General features: G+C 46.5%; 1 protein-coding gene across 1 annotated transcript in view; it reads left to right on the top strand.

The window, feature by feature from the left end:
- The window catches only part of CNIH3 (cornichon family AMPA receptor auxiliary protein 3), a 91,266-nt gene that overhangs the window by 27,678 nt on the left and 39,588 nt on the right, over positions 1 to 24,000 (top strand). The window contains exon 2 of the mRNA XM_059414048.1: positions 20,106 to 20,174. Within this exon, the coding sequence (XP_059270031.1) occupies positions 20,106 to 20,174 (69 nt within the window). The remainder of the gene's footprint in view (positions 1 to 20,105; positions 20,175 to 24,000) is intronic.

The raw sequence follows: 24,000 nt of genomic DNA, 5'->3' as shown, positions 1-24,000 counted from the left end.
CAGACCCTGGATTCCCCAGGGCTCCAACATGGTTGCAGAGAAAACTTGTCCTTAAGCGAACACATCTACCCGGGGAAGATGGTGCAGGGTAGCAGGACATCCCCTGCTTTGTCTGCAGGGAGAGCTGGCTGGATGGCTGCGAGGAAATAATGAAGAATTTGTGAAGGTGGTTTGAGAAGTGTAGAAATCCTTCACATTTGTTCATGAACTGATTTACCAGCTGTCACAAATGCTAGGCCGGGGATACAAAGACGGGCAAACTCATTCATTCATTCATTTTCTCAGTAGATACTTACTGAGCAGCTTCAGTGTGCCTGGCCCCAATCCAGGTGTGGGGGAGGCAGCCATAAAAGAAAGATGTGGTTTCGTCCCCCCTGTGGTGTCTCCCCTCCTGCTCACACACAACCCCTCACTCTGGTCACCTGATGGGTGGAGGTTTCCCCACACCGAGGTTCTCCCACACCACGGTTCTCCCACGCAGCTGCACGGGCTACAATTTTACTCTGTTCTGCTACTGTGTACCTGAAGACAGCACAGACCCCGGAGGGGAAGGGCTTGGTCCTGTGAGACCGTCCCCCACTTCAGGTGCCAACAGCAGGTAGCAGGTAGGTCTCCAGGTGACCCACAACTTCTGCCCGACGTGGTTAGCAATCAGAAGTTCCTGAGACCCCTCCTTGGGTTTGACTAATTTGCTACAACAGCTCATAGAACTCAGGGAAACCCACTTATCAGTTTATTACAGAATTTGGTAAAGGATACAGATGAATAGCCAGATGAAGAGATCCATAGGGTGAGGTCTGGGGTGTGCCGAATGCAGGATCGTCTGTCTTTGTGATGTTGGGGTGCATATCACCCTCTCAGTGTGGATGTGCTCGCCAACCCTCAAGCTTCTCTGAACCCCGAGCTATTGGGATTCTATGGAGGCTTCCTCACATAGGCGGGACCAACTCTCACTTCACCTCTACCCTCTCCCCTTTCCAGAGGGTGTGGAGGGTGAGTTTGAAAATCCCAAGCTTCCAATCATGGCTCAGGCTTCCTGGCACCCAGCCACCATCCAGGAACCCACTCAGATTTGCCTCCTTAGAACAAAAGATGCTCCTAGGGCCCTTATCCCTGGGAGCAAGAGAAGGATTTTAGGAGCTCTGTGCCAGAAATGGGGGCAGAGGACAGCCTCTGTGTTTTCCATTGCACAGCAGCAGTGAACAGAAGCCTCTCCTCTTCTAGTGCACGGTGTCCTAGAGACCACAGCGGGACTCTTTACACGTGTCCTTCGTGTTCTTCACATATGTGTTCTGGGCTAGGACTAACTTTTCAGGTCAAAGCTGTGTTTCCGAATTTGGGTCTAGAGATGGAGGCTACTATGTTGAAGAAGTTTGTATTTGCATAGACATAAAGTGGCATCTCCATGAACAGTATCTGGAGGTAAGTGTCAGAGGCCAAGTAGGAACCTGTGGCTTGGGTCTGAAGTTCCCAAAGAGGCTCTTAAATTGGGCTTTGATTGTCTGAGGGATGCTGCAGGTGGCCTGGTGAGGTAGCATTCTCCAGGATGCTTGTAGAGCTGGATGGAGGGGTCCCTCTCAGTGAGCCCTGGCAGTGCTCCCCTCTGGTTTGGGTTGAGCAGATCCTGCACAGGACCTCTGCCCCCTTGTGCTTTGACAACTCCCCTGGAGTCAATCTAAAATGCATACCATTCCTCTCCTGTGTTCAGAAATGCTGATCTAACCCAGGGGGCTAATTTTGCACATCAGGAAAATGAGGCATGGTGGGAGGGCAAAGAGGCTGTCCAACATCACATGGTCAAGAGCAAAGCCAGGACCCAAACTCAAGTCCATGACTTGTACGTGATGCCCTTTTTGCAAGCGCAGGTTCTGTGCCATCTGTGAACATACAGGTGGTGAGGGCTGTGAAGTGCGCTGGTGACATGCACTTGCTGTAAGATCATCCATCCCACCCTGGGCCCTGCTCGGAGAACTCCTGGCCTGGGCATCCTTTTGTGGGGCCTTTTCCTGGCAGCCCACAGCTCAGGGAGTCCCCATTTGTAAGGAGGGCTGCCACTGCTCCTGGGACAGTCGTACCCCTCCCCCCGCCCCCGTGTGTGCTGTGGGGGAACAGAGTGTCCTGAAAGTCCTTTTTTTCCCTGGTCCTTAGGGTCTTTATCCCTAAATGGAGCAGCCTGGATCACACTCTTTTTCCAAGTTATTTTAGGGTAGGCTCCTTCCTAAAATGAGCTTGTTGACAGATGCCAAGATTCACGATGGTTTCTCCCATGGGAAAAGCACCTGCTGGGGGCATAATTCTGTCCTGCTGCTCCATTTGCACCTGTGGGCCAGGTCCCAACATGCCCCAGAGCCTGCTCAGTCTCAGCTATTGGGGGTTTGGGTGCTTAATTTTGCATCAGATTGATGGGGCCATGGTGCCCGGTTATGTGGTCAATGTTAGTCTGCATGTTTCTGGGATGGTGTTTCTGGATGAGATGAACAAATCAGCCAGTGATTCTGAGGGACTTCCAGGGAAGATGGTGGAGTAGGAAGATCCCGGGCTCACCTTGTCCCACGGGGACACTTAGATCATACCAACGTTAGCCTAAATGACCCAGAAAATGACCTGAAGAGGCAGAACAGCCTCTCCACAGCTAAAGGTAGGCAAGAGTCCACATCAAAGAGGATAGGATGGGCAGAGACAGCTGGGAACCAAACGGGCCTGAGGCTGTCCGCAGACGCAGGCAGGGAAGAGGAGCAGACTCCAGCCAGGCATGGGGGGCCCACACTGGGAAGACAAATCACCGTAGTATTTGGCTTTGAAACCCAGAGGGGCCCAACTCCACCAGTTCTTCAAATCAGTGGGACTTAACACCTAGAACTTAAAAAATCAGTGAGCAAGCTCTGGGAAAGCTGGGAGGGTGAGGGGAAGCCGAATCCCTGTCCTTAAAGAGATGGAACAACCAGCAGCCCCTCTGAGATACAGCACAGAAGCAGCAATTTGAAAAACATCTGGGGTACATGAGGAGGAGGCTTATTTGCTAATATAAGAATGCATGCTGGAGGGGCAGGGGTCTTTGTGAGACTTCTCTAAGAGCAAAAGGGCTGGCAGGAGCTGTTTCCCTCCTCCAAACCCGGCCTAGATACAGGACACCTATGGGAACCACGGCAGCACCAACACTGTCCACCTAGCTTGCTAACAGCTGGCTCCACCCCTGTCCTCATCTTCAGACCTGCCCCTTCTACCCCAGCCTCTGCAGCAGTTTTCCTGGATGGATGCATGTCCCCTCCCACAACATATTGCTGGCATTTTGTGCTCTGCCCCTGAATTCTCCTGAGCACCTCTCCCTCTAATACACCCCTGTAGAATCCATGCAAAGCAGTATCATGAACCTGGCAGTGTGTGTGCAGCCCAGATCAGGGCCAGCACCACTCTGAAGTGAGTGTGCAAGCACCCCAGATGAGGACCAGTTGCACTCCAGCGTGAGTGTAAAAGCAGCCCAGACAGGGGCCAGCCCCATTCCAAGGATGAGTGTGCAAGCAGCCCAGATGGGGGGCAGCCCCACTCCAGGGTGAGTGTGCAAGCAGCCCAGACAGGGCCCAGCCCCATTCCAGAGTGTGTTCTGCCAAAGGGAGAGGGGAGGAGAACCATAGGCCAGTCTGACTGTGACCCCAGCAGTGGGCTGGGGTGGCAGCTGGTCTGACTTCAGGCCCCGCCCACCACCAAAAGCTCAGGGGACAGCACAGGGAAAGTGCCTGCAGTTTAGGGCTACTTCATCTTTGGTAAACATCTGGTGTGACTCAACTCAAGCCCAGGGCAGCCCCAGACTGGCCCACTTACACCACAGGGACCAGACTCTGCTCACAACAGGCAGAGAGCCATCACAGGCAGGACTGAAGGCAAACACAGCTCTGCCACTACAGGAAGGTGCCTACAAAATACAGGGGAGATGCCCTGAAGTGCCAGGTTCAGGGGAAAGGGGACACTGCACTACGGAACCCGTTCTTCATAAAGCTGCTACTTCCAAGTGCATGAGATATGGCTGACTTTCCTAACAGCAATATACAGAATGAGGAGACAGAGGAATGTGTCCCAAATGAAAGAAAATCACAGCAAGAAACCTAAGCAAAATGGAGTTAAGAATATGTCTGATAGAGTATTGAAAGTAAAGGTCATAAAGACGCACACTAGATTTAAGAGTGGAGGACCTCAAGCAAGACACCAAAAAAGAGATAAGAAACATAACCAGTCAGAGATGATGAACTCAATAAATGAAATAAAAAATACATGACCTGAAATAAATAATAGACAAAAGGAAGAATGGATCAGCCACCTGGAGGACAGAGTATTGGAAAGTAATCAAGCTGAGCAGTGAGAGAAAAAAATTAGAATATAATAAGAATACAGCCAGGGAACTCAGCAACACCATCAAGCATAATAACAGTCACATTATAGGGATCCCAGAAGGAGAAGAGAAAGAAAAAGGGGGCAGAAAATTTATTTGAAGAAATAATAGCCGAAAACTTCCCAAATCTGGGGAAAGAAAGAGAAATCCAGATCCAGGAGGTACAGAGAGCACCCACCAAAACCAATCCAAGGGGGTCATCATCAAGATACATAGTAATTAAAATGGGAAAACGCAGTGATTAAGAGAGAATTCTAAAAGTGCGAATAGAAAAGAAAGCAGTTACATACAAGGGAAACCCCCTAAAGCTCTCAGCTGATTTCTCAGAAGAAACTTTGCAGGCCAGAATGTAGAATGCTATATTCAAAGTGCTGAAAGGAAAAACATTCAGGCAAGAATATCCTGTCCAGGAAGGCTCTCATTCAAAATAGAAGGAGAGATAAAGAGTTTCTCAGACAAACAAAAGTTAAAGGAATTCATGACCATTAAATCAGCCCTACAGGAAATATTAAAGGGGACTTTTTGAGTGGATAGGAAAGACTATAAGCAGAAGAGCAGTAGGAAGCATAAGGCAGCAAAAATAAGTATAAATATCAGTCAAGGGATTCACAAAATAAAAGGATGTAATGTCTGACACAATATACCTAAAATAGGCGGAGGGTAAGGAATGAGTTCAAATATAAGTGCCCACCAACTTAATATATAGACTGCTATATGCATAAAATGTTACCTAACGATATCCACAAATCAAAACTGGTAATAGATGTGCAAAAAATAAAGAGAAAGGAGTCCAAATAAATGACTAAAGAAATCCAGCAAACCATGAAAGAGAGCAATAGAAGAAAGGAATAGAGAAGAACAAAAACAACTAATAAAGCAAGTAGCAAAATGCAACATGTACATACCTATCAATCAACCTAAACAATTACTTTGAATGTAAATGGACTTATGCTCCAATCAAAAGACATAGGGTGTCAGAATGGATAGAAAAAATAAGACCTATCTATATGCTGCCTCCAAGAGACTCATTTCATATTTAAAGACGAGCAGATTGAAAGTGAAGGGATGCACTTATCATGAAAATGGAAGTGAAAAAAAGGGTAGCTATACTTATATCAGACAAAATAGATTTTAAAATCAAGACTAACAAGAGATGAAGAATAATATTATATAATCATAAAGGGAATAATCCAACAAGAAGACATAACAATTGTAAATATTTATATACCCAACATCAGAGCAGGTCATAACAAACATAAAGGAAGCAATCAATAAGAATACAATAATAGTAGGGGATTTTAACACCACACTTATGTCAATAGATAAATCATCTATAAACAGAAAAGCAACAGGGAACAGTGGCTTTGAATGACTCATTGGACAGATGGATTTAACAGATATATTCAGAACATTCCATCCTAAAACAGCAGGATACACATTGTTTTCAAGTGTGCGTGGAACATTCTCCAGAATAGATCACATATTAAACCATAGAACAGGTCTCAACAAATTCAAAAATATTGAAGTCATACCGTGCATCTTTTCTGATCACAACTCTATGAAACTAGAAATTAACCACAGAAAGAATTCTGAAAAGAACCCAAGGCTTGGAGGTTAAGTAACTTGCTACTAAACAATGAATTGGTCAACCAAGAAATCAAAGAGGAAATTTAAAAATACATGGAGACAAATGAAAAAGGAAAACACAATGGTCCAGAATCTTTGGGATGCAACAAAAGTGGTTGGAGGAGGGGCGTTTTATAGCAGTATAAGCACAGGTCAGAGGGCAGGAAAAATCTCAAATAAACAACCTAATCTTACGCTTAAAAAGAAAAAGAAGAACAAACAAAACCCCAAACCCGTAGAAGGAAGGAAATAATAAAGATCTCATCAGAAATAAACAAAAAAGAAACTAAAAAAAAAAAAAAACAAACACACACACACACACACACACACACACACACACAACCAGAACAGATCAATAAAACAGAAGCTGTTTCTTTGAGAAGATCAACAAAATCAATAAACCCCGACTCACAGAATAATGGCTCAAATAAACTAAATAAGAAATGAAAGAGGAAAAATAACTGAACCATAGAAGTACAAAAGACTAAAGAGGATATCATGAAAAATTATATGCTAAAAAATTGGATTTCCTAGAAGAAATGGATATATTCCTAGAAACATATAACCTCCCAAAACTGAATCAGGAAGAAATCGAACATTTAAACAGCCTGGTTACCAGCAATGAGATTGAATCATTAATCAAAAAACTCCCCCAAAACAAAAGGACTAGGACCGGAGGACTTCCCAGGTGAATTCTACCAAACATTTAAAGAAGAATTAGTACCTATTCTTCTCAAACGAATTTTAAAAAAAAGAAGAAGAAGGAAAGTTTCCAAATTCATTCTATGAGGCCAGCATTACTATGACACCAAAAAGATAAAGACACTACACAAAAAAGAGAACTACAGGCCAATATCCCTGATGAACACAGGTGCAGAAATCCTCAACAAAATATTAGCAAACCAAATCCAACAATATGTTAAAAAATCATTTACCATGATCAGTGGGGATTTATTCCCACATTTGAGGGTGGTTCAACATTCACAAGTCAAGTAATGTGATACATCCCATCCTATCCTTTCAGTAAGAGAAAGGATAAGACCATGCTCCTGGATTGGAAGAACAAATACTGTGAAAATGTCTATGCTACCTAAAGCAATCTACACATTTAATGCAATCCCTATCAAAATCCCATCCATTTTTTTTTCAAAGAAATGGAACAAACAATCCTAAAATTTATATGGAACCAGAAAAGACCTCGAATAGCCAAAGGAATATTGAAAAAGAAAGCCAAAGTTGGTGACATCACAATTCCAGACTTCAAGCTCTATTACAAAGCTGTCATCATCAAGACAGTATGGTACTGGCACAAAAACAGACACATAGATCAATGGAACAGAATAGAGAGCCCAGAAATAGACCCCCAGCTCTATGGTCAACTGATCTTCGACAAAGCAGGAAAGAATGACCAATGGAAAAAAGTCAGCCTCTTCAACAAATGGTGTTGGGAAAATTGGATAGCCACATGCGGAAAAATGAAACTGGACCATTTCCTTACACCACACATGAAAATAGACTCAAAATGGATGAAGGACCTCAATGTGTGAAAGGAATCCTTCAAAATCCTTGAGGAGAACACAGGCAGCAGCTTTTTCGACCTCAGCTACAGCAACTTCTTCGTAGAAACATCGCCAAAGGCAAGGGAAGCAAAAAATGAACTATTGGGATTTCATCAAGATCAAAAGTTTTTGCACAGCAAAGGAAACAGTTAACAAAACCAAAGGACAACTGACAGAATGGGAGAAGATATTTGCAAACGACGTTTCAAATTAAGGACTAGTATCCAAAATCTATAGAGCTTAGCAAACTCAACACCCAAAGAACAAATAATCCCATCAAGAAATGGGCAGAGGACATGAACAGACATTTCTGCAAAGAAGACATCCAGATGGCCAACAGACACATGAAAAAGTGTTCCACATCACTTGGCATCAGGGAAATACAAATCAAACACAATGAGATACCACCTCACACCAGTCAGAATGGCTAAAATTAACAAGTCAGGAAATGACAGATGCTAGTGAGGATTCAGAGAAAGGGGAACCCTCCTACACTGTTGGTGGGAATGCAAGCTGGTGCAACCACTCTGGAAAACAGCATGGAGGGTCCTCAAAAAGTTGAAAATAGAGCTACCCTATGACCCAGCAAATGCACTACTGGGTATTTACCCTAAAGATACAAATGCAGTGATCTGAAGGGGCACGTGCACCTGAATGTTTATAGCAGCAATGTCCACAATAGCCAAACTATGGAAAGAACCTAGATGTCCATCAACAGATGAATGGATAAAGAAGATGTGGTATATATATATACACAATGGAATACTATGCAGCCATCAAAAGAAACGAAATCTTGCCATTTGCAATGACGTGGATGGAACTAGAGGGTATTATGCTTAGTGAAATAAGTTAATCGAAGAAAGACAACTATCTTATGATCTCCCTGATATGAGAAAGTGGAGATGCAATGTGGGGGGTTTGGGGGGTAGGAAAAGAATAAATGAAACAAGATGGGATCGGGAGGGAGACAAGCCATCAGAGACTCTTAATCTCACAAAACAAACTGAGGGTTGCTGGGGGGAGTGGGGTTGGGAGAAGGGGGGTGGGGTTATGGACATTGGGGAGGGTATGTGCTATGGTGAGTGCTGTGAAGTGTGTAAACCTGGCGATTCACAGACCTTTACCCCTGAGGCTAAAAATACATTATATGTTTATAAAAAAAAACTTAATTAAAAAAGAGAAAGGATAAGAACCATATATCATTTCAATAGACACTAAAAAAGCATTTGACAAAGTGCAACAGCGATTCATAATAAAAACCTTCAATAAAGTAGGTTTAGAGGGAACATAACCTCAACATAATAAATGCCATCTATGAAAAACCCACAGCAAACATCATCATTAATGGGGAAAAACTGAGAGCTTTTTTCCCAAGGTCATGTACAGGACAAGGATGTCTGCTTTCACCACTTTTATTCAACATAGTATTGGAAGTCCTAGCCACAGCAATCAGACAAGATGAATAAAAGTCATCTAAATTGGTAAGGAAGAGGTAAAACTTCCCCTATTTGCAGATGATATGATACTATATATAGGAAACCCTGAAGACTCCACCAAAAAAACCCTGATAAATTGGGTTAGGTGATAGGATACAAAATTGATATACAAAAATCTGTTGCATTTCTATACAAATAATGAAGCATCACAAGGAGAAATTAAGAAAATAATTCCATTTACAGTTGCACCAAAGATAGTAAAATACCTAGGAATAAACGTAACCAAGGAGGTGAAAAAGCTGTATTCTGAAAACTATGAAACACAGATGAAAGAAATTGAAGATGACACAAATGGAAAGATATTCTGTGCTGATGAACTGGAAAGAGAAATAGTGTTAAAATATCTCTACTACCCAAAGCAATCTACACATTTAATGCAATCCCTACCAAAATACTAACAGCATTTTTCACAGAACTAGAACAAACAATCCTAAAATATGTCTGAAACCACAAAAGACCCCAAGGAATGAAAGCAATCTTGAAAAAGAAAACCAAAGCTGGAGGCATCACAATTACAGACTTCAAGTTATATTACAAAGCTGTAGTAATTAAAATAGTGTGGTACTGGCACCAAAACAGACACATAGATCAGTGGAACAGAATAGTCCCAGAAATAAAATGATGATGATATGATGAATTAAACTTTGACAAAGGAGACAAGAATATCCGTGGGGGGAAAGACAGTCTCTTCAATCAATTGTGTTGGGAAAACTGAACAGCAGCATGCAAAAGAATAAAACTGGACCAGTTTCTCATACTATATAAAAATAAACTCAGGGTGTCTGGGTGGCTCAGTGGTTTAAAGCCTCTACCTTTGGCTCAGGCCATGATCTCAGGGTCTTGGGATCGAGCCCCACATCGGGCTTTCTGCTCAGCAGGGAGCCTGCTTCCTCCTCTCTCTCTGCCTGCCTCTCTGCCTACTTGTGATTTCTCTCTCTGTCAAAGAAATAAAAATAAAATCTTAAAAAAAAATAAACTTAGATTCATTTAAAGACAAACGTGAGACCTAAAACCATAAAAATCCTGGAAGAGAACCCAGCCGTAATCTCTCCGACATTGGCTATGGCAACATTTTTCTAGATATGTTTCCTGAAGCAAGGGAAGCAAAAGCAAAAATAATCTACTGGGACTTCATCAAAATGAAAAACTTCTGCACAGAAAGGAAATAACCGACAAAACTAAAAGAAAACCTATAGAATGAGAGAAGATATTGCAAATGACAATAAAGGGTTAGTATCCAAAATATATAAAGAACTTATACAACTCAACACCCCCAAAAAATCCAATTAAAAATGGGCAGAAGACATAAACAGACATTTTTTTCCCCAAAGAGGACATGCAGACACATGAAAAGATGCTAAACATCACTTACCATCAGGGAAATGCAAATCCACAGGGAGGTACCACCTCACACCTGTCAGAATAGCTCAAATTAACTACTCAAGAAACACAGATATTGGCAAGGTTGCAGAGAAAGGGAAACCCTTGTGCCCACTTGGTAGGAATGCAAACTGGCATAGCCATTGTGGAAAACAGTATGGAGAATCCTCAAAATATTAAAAATAGAACTACCATAAGATCAGCATTTCCTCTAGTGATTATTTACCCAAAGAATATGAAAATACTAACTGGAAAATGTATATGCACCCCGATGTTTACGGCCGCATTATCTAAAATAGCCAAGGTATGGAAGCAGCCCAAGGGTCCATCTTGACAGATGAATGGATAAAGAAGATGTGGTGTATAGATAGAATATCTATAGAATAGATAATTAGATAGAATTATCTATAGAATATTATTCGGCCATAAAAAAGAATGAAATTTTGCCATTTGCAATAACATGGATAGAGCTAGAGATTATAATGCTAAGTATAATAAGTCAGAGAAATATGATCTTACTCATACGTGGAATTTAAGAAACAGAACAAGCAAGGAAACCGAGAGACAAACCAAGAAAGAGACTCTTCACTCTAGAGAACAAACTGGTGGTTACTAGAGGAGAGGTGGGTTGGGGGGTTGGTGAAACAGGTGAAGCGGATTAAGACTACACTTAGAATGAACATTGAATAATGTGGAGAATTGTTGAATCACTCTATTGTACACCCGGAACCAATAATACATTGTATGTTAAGTATACTGGATTTGAAAAAAAAAAAAAAAAAAACCAACTAAAAAGAAAATAAAAATAAATCAGCGACTTCGAGTTAAAGCAGGTTTTATCCACCATAACGTGGGTGGGCCTCATCTAATCAGCTGAAGGCCAGAATAGAACAAAAGGCTGACCTCCCCTGAGCAAGAGGGGGTCTGCTGTGGTGGCTTTCAGACTGGTGCTGCAGCATCAGTTTTCCTGTGTCCTCAGGCTACTTACTGGTCCACCCTGCAGATCTTTGATTAGCCTTTGTAACTGCAGCAGCCAATTCTCATGGGAATGCTGACTAAAATAGAGATGAGATAGGGATGAGGTTAGGGCAAGACCCCCCTCTGCTGGTCTGAAATATTTTTCTTTTCTAAGCTCTTGGCCAGGTAGGATTAAGCAATTTATTTGATGGAGAGCCCTTAGCAAGTAGAGGTGTGCATGCTAAGCCTGCTGTGTCATGCCTCATGGGGCAACTCATACCGATGGGTGCTTTAGTAAACCATTCTCACTCTCCAGTAGGAAGAGGTGAATCTGTGTGGCCTGACGGTAAAACACGGGGAAGAGAAATGGAGACATTGAGTGCAGGTTTAAGCCCTCCGCCTTCTGCTGTACCCTTTCTAGAAAAGAAGGTGGGCAGTAGGTCAAGTGTCAGAGACATTTTTTTCACAGGCCACGTGATGCCAGGAGCTGAGCCAGGACCAAGGAAGCAGCTGGTATCCATGAGTGTGGAGCCAAGTCTCTTTCTTCCTAGGGGCTGAGACATGTTGTAGCAAATCCTTAGAGCAGCTTAGGAGCAGTGATCAGGGACACTGGGACTCACAGCTACGTGTGACACGTAGAACCAGGACGAGACATTAAACTACATGCATGTCCCAAGCAGTCAAGTTGTTCCCATCCATCACCCCTCTCCTGTCCCATGGAGCTCCTGACCCTCACAGAGCCTTGGGCTGTGGTTTGTAGGAATTGCTGTGTTTGGGACAAAACATGACGAGGACACAAAAACCCGATTTGGGGGGCACCTGAGGGGCTCAGTCTGTTAAATGTCTGCCTCTTGATCTCTGCTCAGGTCTTGATCTTGGGGATCTTGAGTTCAAGCCCCACACTTTGATCCAGTGGGGAGCCTGCTTAAAAAAACAAAACACACTGGACTTACTCTAAATCATATGTGCATTCTGAGTGTGGCTTGGGGCACATGTAAATCCCGCCTCCCTGGGGAAGTACTTTTTTTGGGTTAGCAATACTTCTTTCACACAAACATTTACTGGTGCAACCAAAGCCATTTCTTCCCGATGATGTCACAGCAGAGCTTTCAGACGTTGTGCAAATGGAGTGCCTTCACAGGCTCCCACTGCCTTGGTGGCTTTAAATGCCTGGTTCTGGAAGCTGGAAGTTTGGAGTCAAGGTGATGGTGGCCATCAAGGAGGGAAGGGCTCTCCTTCATCTTCCTGGCTGCTGGTGGTCCCCGACAAGCCATGCTGCCCCTTGGTTTGGAGTTGCAACACTGCAATGTTGTGTCCTTTTCTCTTTTAAGGACACCTTCCCTGGCTTTTGGGTCTGTAATTAGGTATGACCTCATTCTAACTGATGTATCTGGAGACCCTGCTTCCAGATAAGACCAGGTCTGAGGACAAGACTTTGGGTAGGGGGCATCCTCTAGCTCACAGCAGGGAGAAATCAAGAGAGGAACTTGGCCCAGGTGGCCTTACTGTCTGTGGGGGTCTGAGCACAGACCCTGCAGCTGGATGGGACAGTAGGCAGAAATTCTGGGGGTCCCAGCCACGTGCCCTCTTCCACTAGAAAACTGTGGCTTGCTTTTCCCAACGTCCCGTTGCTTTCCGAGGTAGGGACGCCAAATTCATCTGTGGCTTCCTGAGCTTGACAAGCCAGGATGCATGGTCTTTTCTCACTGCCTCTGAGTACTGACTTTTCAAAGGGTCTGAAAATCACCAACCAGCCCACCAGCACCTCCTGGGTGGGTGTGGTTGGTGCTGGGTTCACAAGCACTGACCTGTCACCGATGGCCCCTCGGTCATATCCAGACTGCTCCCTGGGTCAGGTTGAGAGGCCACAAGCAGCAGACGTGCTCCGTTCCACAAGCCACCCAGAGGCCACGGTGCCCGGGGACGAGGGGGTGGCTCAGCGACCCCAGGAGCCTACCTCACGGAGTGTGGCTACAGGAGCCCCGTGTGGTGGGATTCTGGACCTATCCCTGCTCTTGACCTCACCACCTGTTATCTCTCCATCAGTGGGCTGCGGCTGCTGTTGACCCTTCTGCCTCTCCCTGCTGTAGACCTTGATTCCCTTCTTGGAGCCTCTGCGGCCTTACTTCCTTCTGGAAGCTTCCATGTCCACCTCCTGGTCATTCAGATCTCTCGGATGACGCGATCCCTCCCTGGAGTCCTCCCTGATGTACCTCAGTTGTGTTTCTTCCTATCACCCCCTCCACAGTCCCCAGGGTAAACCCTGTGATGACCGGGTCATAGCTCACTCACTGCTGTGTTCTGAGGCTAAGAGCAGGGCTGGGCATGTTCAGGAAGTCAGCACCTCCTTCCTAGCCTGTCGACTGCGGAGAAACAGTACATGGGGTTGGGTGGAGCACAGGTGATTCTGGATCCCAGGACGGGCTCCAGGGGTAGGGTGTGCTGCTCACTCACCGTGCCCAGACTCGAGGGGCATACCTCTCCAGGGTGCTCAGGGCGTGAGCAGATCGAATGCTGCAGTGAGATAACATGACACAGACCCACGGTCCCGAGGGCTCACCCACGTAAGAGCTTTCAGAAGCCAGAGGGCACTGTGGAGTGGAGGCAGGGGAGAGAGTGGAGGCAGGGGAGAGAATGTTCCAGAGAAGAGGCTTCTCCTAATGCTGAGCTCTCGGTGGGGCAGCCCTGGGGACTCATTAGCTCCTGCAGGTTGAGATTTCAGCCGTTTTCTTACTCTTCCAGGGAGGCTTTGCTGCAGTCCAGCACGGTTATTTTTAGCAAATAACTGTTTCAGGCAAGCACGGTAATTTTTAATCGCCTGGTTATCCATGCCATGGGCCTGAAGAAGGAAGGCTCCTTGAGATGCTTCTGGAGTATTTCTGTGTTTCCCCACCTCTTGAGGTGGGTCCCTGCTGCTCCTGCCTGACACTAGGGGCTGATTTGCTGCTGGGAGGGGGTGTCTCTAGCCCGGGGGAGGCCCCTCATGGGGGCTCCGGTGGACAGTGAGTCATTGCTCCATGACCTTGTGGAGGTTGGGGCTGGGGGCCGCTGGACCTTGGCGCCTAGTGTTGGCATAGACAAGGCTTGGTGTTCACAGAAATAGCCTCACACCACGTGCTTCCTCTGCTTGTGACCCCCTTTCTTCCTGACTTGGCTGCAGACTCCCCCGGCCTGCCTCGGCCTCTCCTGAGCCTCCAGCTTGGCACACGTCCAGGTCCTGGCATCTGACCTCCTGTCTCCCTCTTGTCTTCAGCAAACCTCCAATTTCCACCCCAGGCCTTGCTTCTGCCCTGTCTGCCTGGCCCAGCCCAGGAGGTCCCAGGCAGCCTGGGTCTCCAGAGACCCTGGTTCTTGGCCGGTGGGAGAACCGCTCTTCTAGTTTTGTCCCTGCTCACCTGCAGCTGCCCTTTCCAGCCTTTGTCTATGCTCACTGGAACCTCCGTCTCAAGTCTGGTGAGAAAACAAGGAGAGGAGATGGCCTATGAGAGAAAGTGAAACAGCCAGGGGGCCCCTGAGTTCAAGTGCAGCCTGTAAACGTGACAGTTTTGATGAAATGGGCCAGTTCCTGCAAACTCTCAGAACTCGAGTTGACCCAAATAGTCCTACATCTATTACAGAAATTAAAGTTGTATCTTAATAAACCTTCCCATAGGGGCGCCTGGGTGGCTCAGTGGGTTAAGGCGCTGCCTTCCGCTCGGTCATGATCTCAGGGTCCTGGGATCAAGGCCCGCATCGGGCTCTCTGCTCAGCCGGGAGCCTGCTTCCTCCTCTCTCTCTGCCTGCCTCTCTGCCTGCTTGTGATCTCTGTCTGTCAAATAAGTAAATAAAATCTTAAAAAAAATAAAATAAACCTTCCCATAAAGAGGGGCATCCGGGTGGCTCAGTTGGTTAAGCGTCCAACTCTTGATTTAGGCTCAGGGCATGATCTCATGATTGTGAGATGGAGCTTGGTGTTGGGCTCCATGCTCAGTGGGGCACGGGCTTGCGACTCTCACCACCCCCCGCCCCTTTCCCATCTTGTGCACACAGTTTTTCTTTCTAAATAAATCTTTAAAAAATCATAACCTTCCCATAAATAAAATGCTATTTAGAAAAAAAAAACTAGAAATATCTGTATAGCTTTAGGAGTTTTTAGATCCAACACCAGAAGTCTGATCAGTAAAAGAGAAAGAGATACATTGGTTAAACCGAAAAGTGGTAAGAAGACATTTGCTCTGAGAAACATGCTACTAAGAATGGACAGACAGTCCACACAGCAGAAGAAAATATCGCCAAATGATATATCTGACAAAGGACTTGCATCCAGAATATATAAAGAGTTCTCAAAAATCATCAATAAGAAAACAGCTTAAAAACAATAAGATGGAGAAATTATCTGAACACATGCTTCACCAAAGAAAGCATACACGGGGTGATTAAGCCCATGAAAAGATGCTCAACGTCTCTGATTAGTCATTGGAGAAATGCAAATTAAAACAAGACACCTTTACACACCTATGGAACTGGCTGAAGTAGAAGAAGTCCAAGCTGGCACAGGGCTGGCAAGGATGCCAAGCTTCTTACTCATCGCTGGGGGCAGTGCGCTGAGGTGGTGCAGCCTCTTGGGAAAGCAGTTTCTCCGCTCCTTATGAAGTTAAACACACAGCATGCACAGGGCCATGCCCACCGCACCACCTGTGTCTCCCGGGCTCGGACCCTGCTCAGGAGGTGGGGGCTGGGAGACCATGAATGAGTGCTAAGAAGAGGGTGACCTAACTCTCACCTGTTCTGGAAGTTTTTTTCCCTTTCCTTTCCTTTCTTTTCTCTTCTCTTCTTTCTTCCTTTAAGATTCTACGTATTTACTTACAGAGAGAGTTGGGGAGGGGGAGGGGCAGAGGGAGAGGGAGAATCTCACGCAGACTTTGCACTGAGCTTGGAGCCTGATGCTGGGCTCAATCTCATGACCGTGAGATCAGGACCTGAGCTGAAATCAAGACTTGGACACTTAACCGACTGAGCCCCTCCAGGAGCCCCTGGACGCTTTCATTCCACAGACACAGTTACTCATTCTGGATGTCCTTGGGATCCCGCTTCCTCCCCTCCATGTGTCTTGGGAGGCAGAGCCTTGTAAAGCTAACTGCCCCGAGGTCAGCGTCAAGAGAAGCCTTGGTGTGAATCCTGGGGTCAGCGTCAAGAGAAGCCTTGGTGTGAATCCTGGGGCCAGAGCAGTGATCCTGGGCAAGGACTGTAACTACTTTTGGTTTCAGCTTCTTGGCCTCTAAGACGGGGACAATAATAGTACCTACTTCACAGGGTGGCCGAAGGTTAAACAATCAGAAGCGTGCACTTGAAGCGCAGGGCCCCGGTGTGGCGAGTATGTAATAAACAAACAAGTTGTCACGTGAGCGAGGCATGGATTCGTGAGTGGTTCCGGGGAGGCGGGGATGCTGAAGCCTCTGTCCTCCTTGTGCCCAGTGCCAGCACCGGCCCCGGGAAACACTGCTGAGCGCCTGCTGTGTCACGGAGCTCTCTGGGGCCGAAGTCATACTCGGAGCTTATTCCTTTCTTCACTCCTTCCTCCAGGCCCGGCCCTGGCTCTCAGAAGCACTCAGCAGCTCCGAGTCCCCAGGGTCCCCCCCATCCTTCATGCACCTTCACTCCAGACTCCCCTCCCAGCCCTGCACCCGGTTGAGGCAGGATGGAACTTGGACAGTCACAGCCACAGCTCAGGGTCTGACTCATTTCCTCCTGGGTTCCCTGCCTCTTTGGGCTGGTATGTGGAACACCCATGGTTGTGGGGTTCTAAAGCCATCCAGGGACTGACTTTAGGTTTCATCGAAATATGGCGAATTTTCTGTGTAATTGGATAAATAACAGGCTGAAGGGTTGCTGATGCCAGCCTCGTGGGAGCAAGGAAGGGCGAACTTCAGGCTCTGCCCTGGTCTCTGATCAGTTCGCACCTGTGTCCGGGTGAACGTGGATGTGCATATCGAGGACATTAGGTTCATTAGGATTTGTGCTTGGGAGATAGATCGTATCTCAGCAGACTGGACAGCTGAAAATTTTAATTGACCTAGCTAAAATTAAAATTTAAATGGCTTAATGTGGCTAACTTCTTGGATGGTAAGGCTTTAGAGGGAAAATAAAAGAGTAGACCAGGAGTTGGCAAGTTTTTTCCTGCAAAGGGCAAGAAAGTAACTATTTTGGGCCTTGTTGAGCATATAGTGTCTGTTGCAACAACTGGACTGTCCCAAACCAAAGAGGGAGGAAGAGGGATAAAGAGGAATAAAGTTCGGTTCTTGCTTTTAGGCCTTCAAATCCAACAATGTGCATACAGAGCAATGTGAATTATTAAACTGAGTTTAATGAGCCCATGAGAAAGATCTGGGGCTTTTAGGCAGTGCAAGGTCAGAATGAAGCCAGGGCTGTGATATGGAAACAAAAAAGCTAATGTTATCAGGCTGCATTAACAGAGCCATAGGTTACAGAACAGAGGAGGTGATATATTTGCTCTCTGTGCTAAGCTGACTTCATCTAGAATGTGGCACTTATTTTTTTTTTTTTTAAGATTTTATTTATTTATTTGACAGAGAGAGATCACAAGTAGACGGAGAGGCAGACTGAGAGAGAGATAGAGGGAAGCAGGCTCCCTGCTGAGCAGAGAGCCCGATATGGGACTCAATCCCAGGACCCTGAGATCATGACCTGAGCCGAAGGCAGTGGCTTAACCCACTGAGCCACCCAGGCGCCCCTGTGGCACTTATTTTTGACAGTCACATTTTAGTATGGACATTTCCAACCCATAATGCCAGCAGAGGGCAACCAGGATGACGAGACAGCTTAGTGCCAGTTTATAGAAAGGTTGGAGAGAGCTAGTTTAAAGAACAAAGATTTGCCAGGTTCAGGATAGCCGACAATACTTAAGGGGATTCCTTGTGCTACAGCGATTTGACTTATCCTATATGTCTCCAAAGCAGAGTTATATAACAGAACTTCCTGTGATGATGGAAATATTTTGTGTCTGTGCCATTTAGTAGCTACCAAACAGATGTGGTTTTTGAGCAAACAAAATGTGGAAGCTGAAAATTTTAATTGACCTAGCTAAAATTAAAATTTAAATGGCTTAATGTGGCTAACTTCTTGGATGGTAAGGCTTTAGAGGGAAAATAAAAGAGTAGACCAGGAGTTGGCAAGTTTTTTCCTGCAAAGGGCAAGAAAGTAACTATTTTGGGCCTTGTTGAGCATATAGTGTCTGTTGCAACAACTGGACTGTCCCATTGTAGTGGGAAAATACACATGGTGTAGCAAAGAATGAATGCATCTGTGTTCTAATAAAACTTTATTTATGGCAACTGAAATTTGAATATAACTTTTATATGTCACGAAATATTCTTCTTTTGATTTTTTTCAACGACTTAACAGGCATAAAGACCATTCTTAGCTCCCAAGTTGGACAAAAATGGGTGTCGGGCTGGATTTGGCTTTGTAGTTTGCTGACTCAGGCTTAGGATGTGGGCAGGATCTTCAGGGAGTCCTATGTAAGTGCGAGAAAGGGAGACAGTATTAATTAGAGGGAGCCAGGAACGGCCTGAGCCCCCTCAGTGAGAGGTGTGTTCTTGTCACTAACGGTTCAAGGACGGGTTAAGGCAGAAATACATCTACTTACTACAGGTTATACTAGAATTTTCCCCGAATTCTGGAGGAGTTTTGAAATCAGGATGACATGTGATTGCTTTAAAATTACACCTGCTTTGTGCTGGGAACTAGGTTGTTTCCTCCACTGAGTACTTACTCTAAGCCTTGTGTTGGTGAGACGAGAGACACCTGTCCTCCATGCCGGTGCTCTCTGGTGAGCGGTGAGTCCAGAATGAAGTGGAGGACCCATGTCCAGTGACCCATCTGTGAAGATGGGACTGCTCAGGGCTGATTGTCCAGCCCGTGGACTGCTGGAGGTCAGGTCCTCTCCGTTGACGTCGACCCTGCTTTCTTGCCTTTTTCTTCTCCCTCTGTCCTGCCTTCTGTCCGTCTCACTTCTGGTCAGCATCTCTGCCAAAATAAACACAAATAGAAAATAAACAGCTTCTTCATGCAAGGAGAAAAGTGGAAAGCGCCAGCTTGAAGTTTGAATTTCTTGTGCCTTTATCCACACCTGTACCTGCCGTCACCGTAATGGAGTTTGCTCCATGTCTTTATAAAGCTCGGGAAGCAAAGCATGTGAAGCCTTGAGGGCTTCACAACCATTGAGATAAATACCTTTAGCTTGCAACATTGTGTAAGTTTAGGTATACAATGTATCAATTTGATACAGGAATGTTGAGGAAGGTTCCCCTTGTAGGATTAGCTACCCTCTGTCCCCACACATAGTTATCACTTAAGAGCTCCTTTCTTGGTCAGTTTAAGGTTTAGAGTACAGTGTTGTATGTGTGCACTAGACTGCGTTAGGTCTGTAGGACTTCCCTGCCTCCTCATGGCAGGTGCGTGCCCTTGAACAGTATCTTGTCCTTTCCCTACTTTGGGGAGTTTGAAGCATAAGAAGAAGACAGAGGAGGACCATCAGCCCCAGGTATCCATCACCAGCTTTGACGGCAACCACCTCCTGGCCATTCTTAGGTCACGGGTACCTTCTTCCTGCCTCCTATATCATTTTGAAGCAAATCTACAGGGAGACGTGGTGCACTGATTCACCTTTGAACTAACTTCTTGGTTCTGCACGTTCCATTTCAGATCATTGCCTTCGATGAGTTAAGGACGGATTTTAAGAGCCCCATAGACCAGTGTAACCCCGTTCACGCGGTAAGTAGTGGGTGTCAGAGGGGTGCAGGGTGGCGTCCAAGCGGGTTTCCAGGGCCCATGGAGGAGGGATATTCTGATGGGGGGAGTGGATAAAGTGCCTCATCGCCTGACTCAGGGCCGTTGGGGACCCCTCTCATTCTTGAGGTCCACCAGGTCCCGACATAGCATCTTGCAAAGTGAAATATTTTGATCCCAGGAAGCCAGGTGGGAAAGGTCTACTGTGCTCTGATGGTCGAGTCTTCAAGGCCTCGTCCTGGTGTTTCTGGTTATTCATCTTGAATAAGGAGAGAGGCTCCATGTCGGCCAGCCTGCTGGCAGGGTATGGGACCCTTAGCGGCTGTCTGCCCGCTGCGCTTGGCCTGGTCTCTCAGAGGGAGACACACAGAGTGGGTGGACGTACAGAGACCCTGGGCCCATGTCCATATCCACCGCTCCTCTCGAGAAGCTCTGTGAGCCTGAGGTCAGCTTGCCTCCCACTGGAGAATCTGATGCTGTCTGGTCCTTGGCCCCAAGCTCAGCACGCGCTGATCTGACCATTCCATCTGGCTGCTGTCCCCGTGTGCCCTGGAGTGCACGGGGAAAGCAGCCTTGGCAGGAACAGGAGGAGAACCCTACTTCCAATGAATGGGCCAGGGACTGGAGGTCTGCCTGTCCCCAGAGCCCGTGTTCTCACCACCTGCCTTCTCAATGTTGTCTCTTTCAAACATTTGATTTTCTAATGCCTGATTTTATAATCCTTGGGCATCAGATTCTTTAGTTCTGTGAAATAGAGCCAAAACCTTTCAAAGTTGATGGTGTGAAGCTGGAATTTGTGGCAAGTTGCAAGAATCTCTAAGATGCACTTGAAAACTGCTTAGGCTTCGTGACACGTACTTGGCATTAAAATCCATTTTGTTTCCATCTGCCGGTCTCCCCATCACCCACCTGTGATGACTTGGCAGCACCAGGCCTGAAGGGTAACGCCCTCCCCTGGTCTCATTTCTTCCTGGATATTTCGTGTTTGGCACTAGTGTCACACACCTGGCCCATTGGTCCCCACCAGGTATCCCGAGCTGCTCTAGTCTGAGGGAGCCTGCTTTCCCTCCTCCTATCCGGGTGCCCAGGCACACACTAGTGCAGACACGTGTCCTCTGCTCCATTCTGTCCTGCCAATTCAGCCCAGGTGATCGGCGAAACCAGAGATGGCTTTGTGGAGCCTCGTCCCTCCGGCCATGGCAAGTTCTGTCTTTCCGCCAGACGGAGTGGAGAATATAGGACTGACACGCATGCTTCTGGGGAAGCTCAGTGCGGGAACGAAGCCTGCACACAGTAGGCGCTCGGCCTGCACATAGTACGTGCTCACAGTGGGGAGAATGCGGTGTAGCATGAAGGCTGGGTCTCAGCTCTTCACTCTTATTATGAAAGCCACACTTCTAACTGGGTAATGACTTAATCAAGGAGCTTGGACCCTGCCAGCCATGGACAGACTGAAGTCTCCCTGGGAGAGGACTCTTCTCCAAGATTTCTAAAAAAATCCATTAAAACCCTCCATTGGGAGAGTAGCAAACGTATTTTCTTGGTTCCTACTATTTCATCCCCAGCAGGAAGTTAAGTTTTTTGGATGTCTCATTAACTCATGTGCAAGGTCTTTTGGGCTCTGTAGAGCCCCCGAATCTGCGTCTCCGTCTCAGGTGGCTTGGAGAAGCTACCGCACCGGTTGGTGACCCTGCTTTAGGTGGACTTACCTTACAAACAGTTGCTCTACAAACGAGCCCCAGGCTCACTGGCTCTCTGGGTTGGAGACCCCCTAGAGCTCCAAATCTTGTGGGGCCGTCGGGGTGGACCCCTTTCCAGGAGTTGAAAGGGAGGAGGAGGGCCTTGTTTTACTCGTAGTTTCTCATTCAGCCCTTCCCTTACCTTTACTAGTGGACCCTTTAGTATCCCTGTCAGGTAAGGGGAGCCACCAGACGACTAGCCTGTGGGGAAGGAGTTAGTGCGTTCCCTATCCATGCCTGGCCCCTCACACCTTTCCCCTTACTCTCCATGTAGGCGGCCTCAATGCCCAGTGGTGTCTGGGGTTTGTGTATGCACATGTGTGTGGACACACATGGGGTTTGTTGCAGAGGACATGGTCTGTCTTCCCAGCCATGGGGACACTAATTTGTCCTGATGCGGGCTCTTTCCTCAGGGCTTAACAGATGCAAAGGAATCACGGTATGATTCAATTAGGGAAGCTCAAGTGGCCCAGCCACCTGTCTTCTTCAGATACGTGAACAAGTTCATTTGCTTCACGTCCATGGTCACCAAATTGCGTTGTAATGAAGCATTGGCAGATGCTGCAGCTGTGCTCAGAGGGGCTTTGGAAAACAAGAAAGTCACTGCGGGAAAGGGGCAGAGGCAAGCAGTGTGTGTGTGACGTGACCATCACCTCCCGCCTGGATGCAGGCTCCTGTTCTCAGCCCTTGAGCCAGGCTCCGGGGATGGACTTCGATGTCTGGAAACCTCTTAGCCTGGGGGCACTGTTGGTGTCTAATTTAGTGGGATGATTCCTTCCTCTAAATGCCCTCACTTCAGAAAAATAGACTCAATGGCAGAGAACTTCCCTTACCTTAGACTCTAATCTGTGCTCTGGAGAAAGTGGGTGGGCGGTAATCCCGGGAGGGCTGACTCAGCCTTGAGGGCGCCCCGAGGTCTTTGTTGTCTTCTCACCAGAAGTTTGTACCTTTGACCCTCTCCAACCAGTTCTCTCTCCCCTGCTCCCTGTCTCTCATAACCACACACCTGATCTCCTTTTCCGTGAGTTTGCTCTGTTGTTGTTTTGTTTTTTTTTTTAGATTCCATGTAGAAGCGAGATCATAAGGTACTTGTCTTTTTCGGGCTTATTTCTCTGAGTGTACCCTCAGGGTCCATCCTCGTAGTTGGCAGTGGCAGGATTGCCTTCTTTTTATGGCTGAATAATATTCCTGTGTGCGTACCGTGAGTGTGAGAGTCTACTGTAATGTAGTACGCTATGGTGTGTATTTATGTATACATACACAACATTTTCCTTGCCCATTAGTGCATCCAGGGACACTCAGACCGTTATAAATGTTGCTGCCATGAACACAGAAGTGCCGATACCTTTTCCAGACAGTGACTTCATCCCCTCCAGGGAGACATCTGGAAGTAGAATTGCTGGATGATACAGTAGTTCTGTTTTTTAACTCTCTGAGGAACCTCCCGAATGTTTTCGTAGCAGCCACCCCAATTTCCATTCCCAGCAATAGCACGTGAGGGTCCCCTGTCCTCCACGTCCTCGGCGGCACCTGTTGTCTCTTGTCTTGTGGGTAACAGCCATTCTGACAAGTGTGAAGTGACCGCTCACTGCAGTTTTGATATGCATTTCCCTGATCGTCAGTGACCACCACCTTTTCATGTACCTGTGTCTAATTTAGTGGGATGATTCCTTTAGATGATTCCTTCCTCTAAATGCCCTCACTTTAGAAAAATAGACTCAATGGCAGAGAACTTCCCTTACCTTAGACTCTAATCTGTGCTCTGGAGAAAGTGGGTGGGCGGTAATCCCGGGAGGGCTGTAGTTCTGTTTTTTAACTCTCTGAGGAACCTCCCGAATGTTTTCGTAGCAGCCACCCCAATTTCCATTCCCAGCAATAGCACGTGAGGGTCCCCTGTCCTCCACGTCCTCGGCGGCACCTGTTGTCTCTTGTCTTGTGGGTAACAGCCATTCTGACAAGTGTGAAGTGACCGCTCACTGCAGTTTTGATATGCATTTCCCTGATCGTCAGTGACCACCACCTTTTCATGTACCTGTGTCTAATTTAGTGGGATGATTCCTTTAGATGATTCC

The sequence above is a fragment of the Mustela nigripes genome, chromosome 10 (assembly GCF_022355385.1).
Source record: "Mustela nigripes isolate SB6536 chromosome 10, MUSNIG.SB6536, whole genome shotgun sequence".
NCBI classification, from domain to species: Eukaryota; Metazoa; Chordata; class Mammalia; order Carnivora; family Mustelidae; genus Mustela; species Mustela nigripes.
Note: the sequence above shows the minus strand (reverse complement) of the source record. Positions and strands in the feature narration are given on the sequence as shown.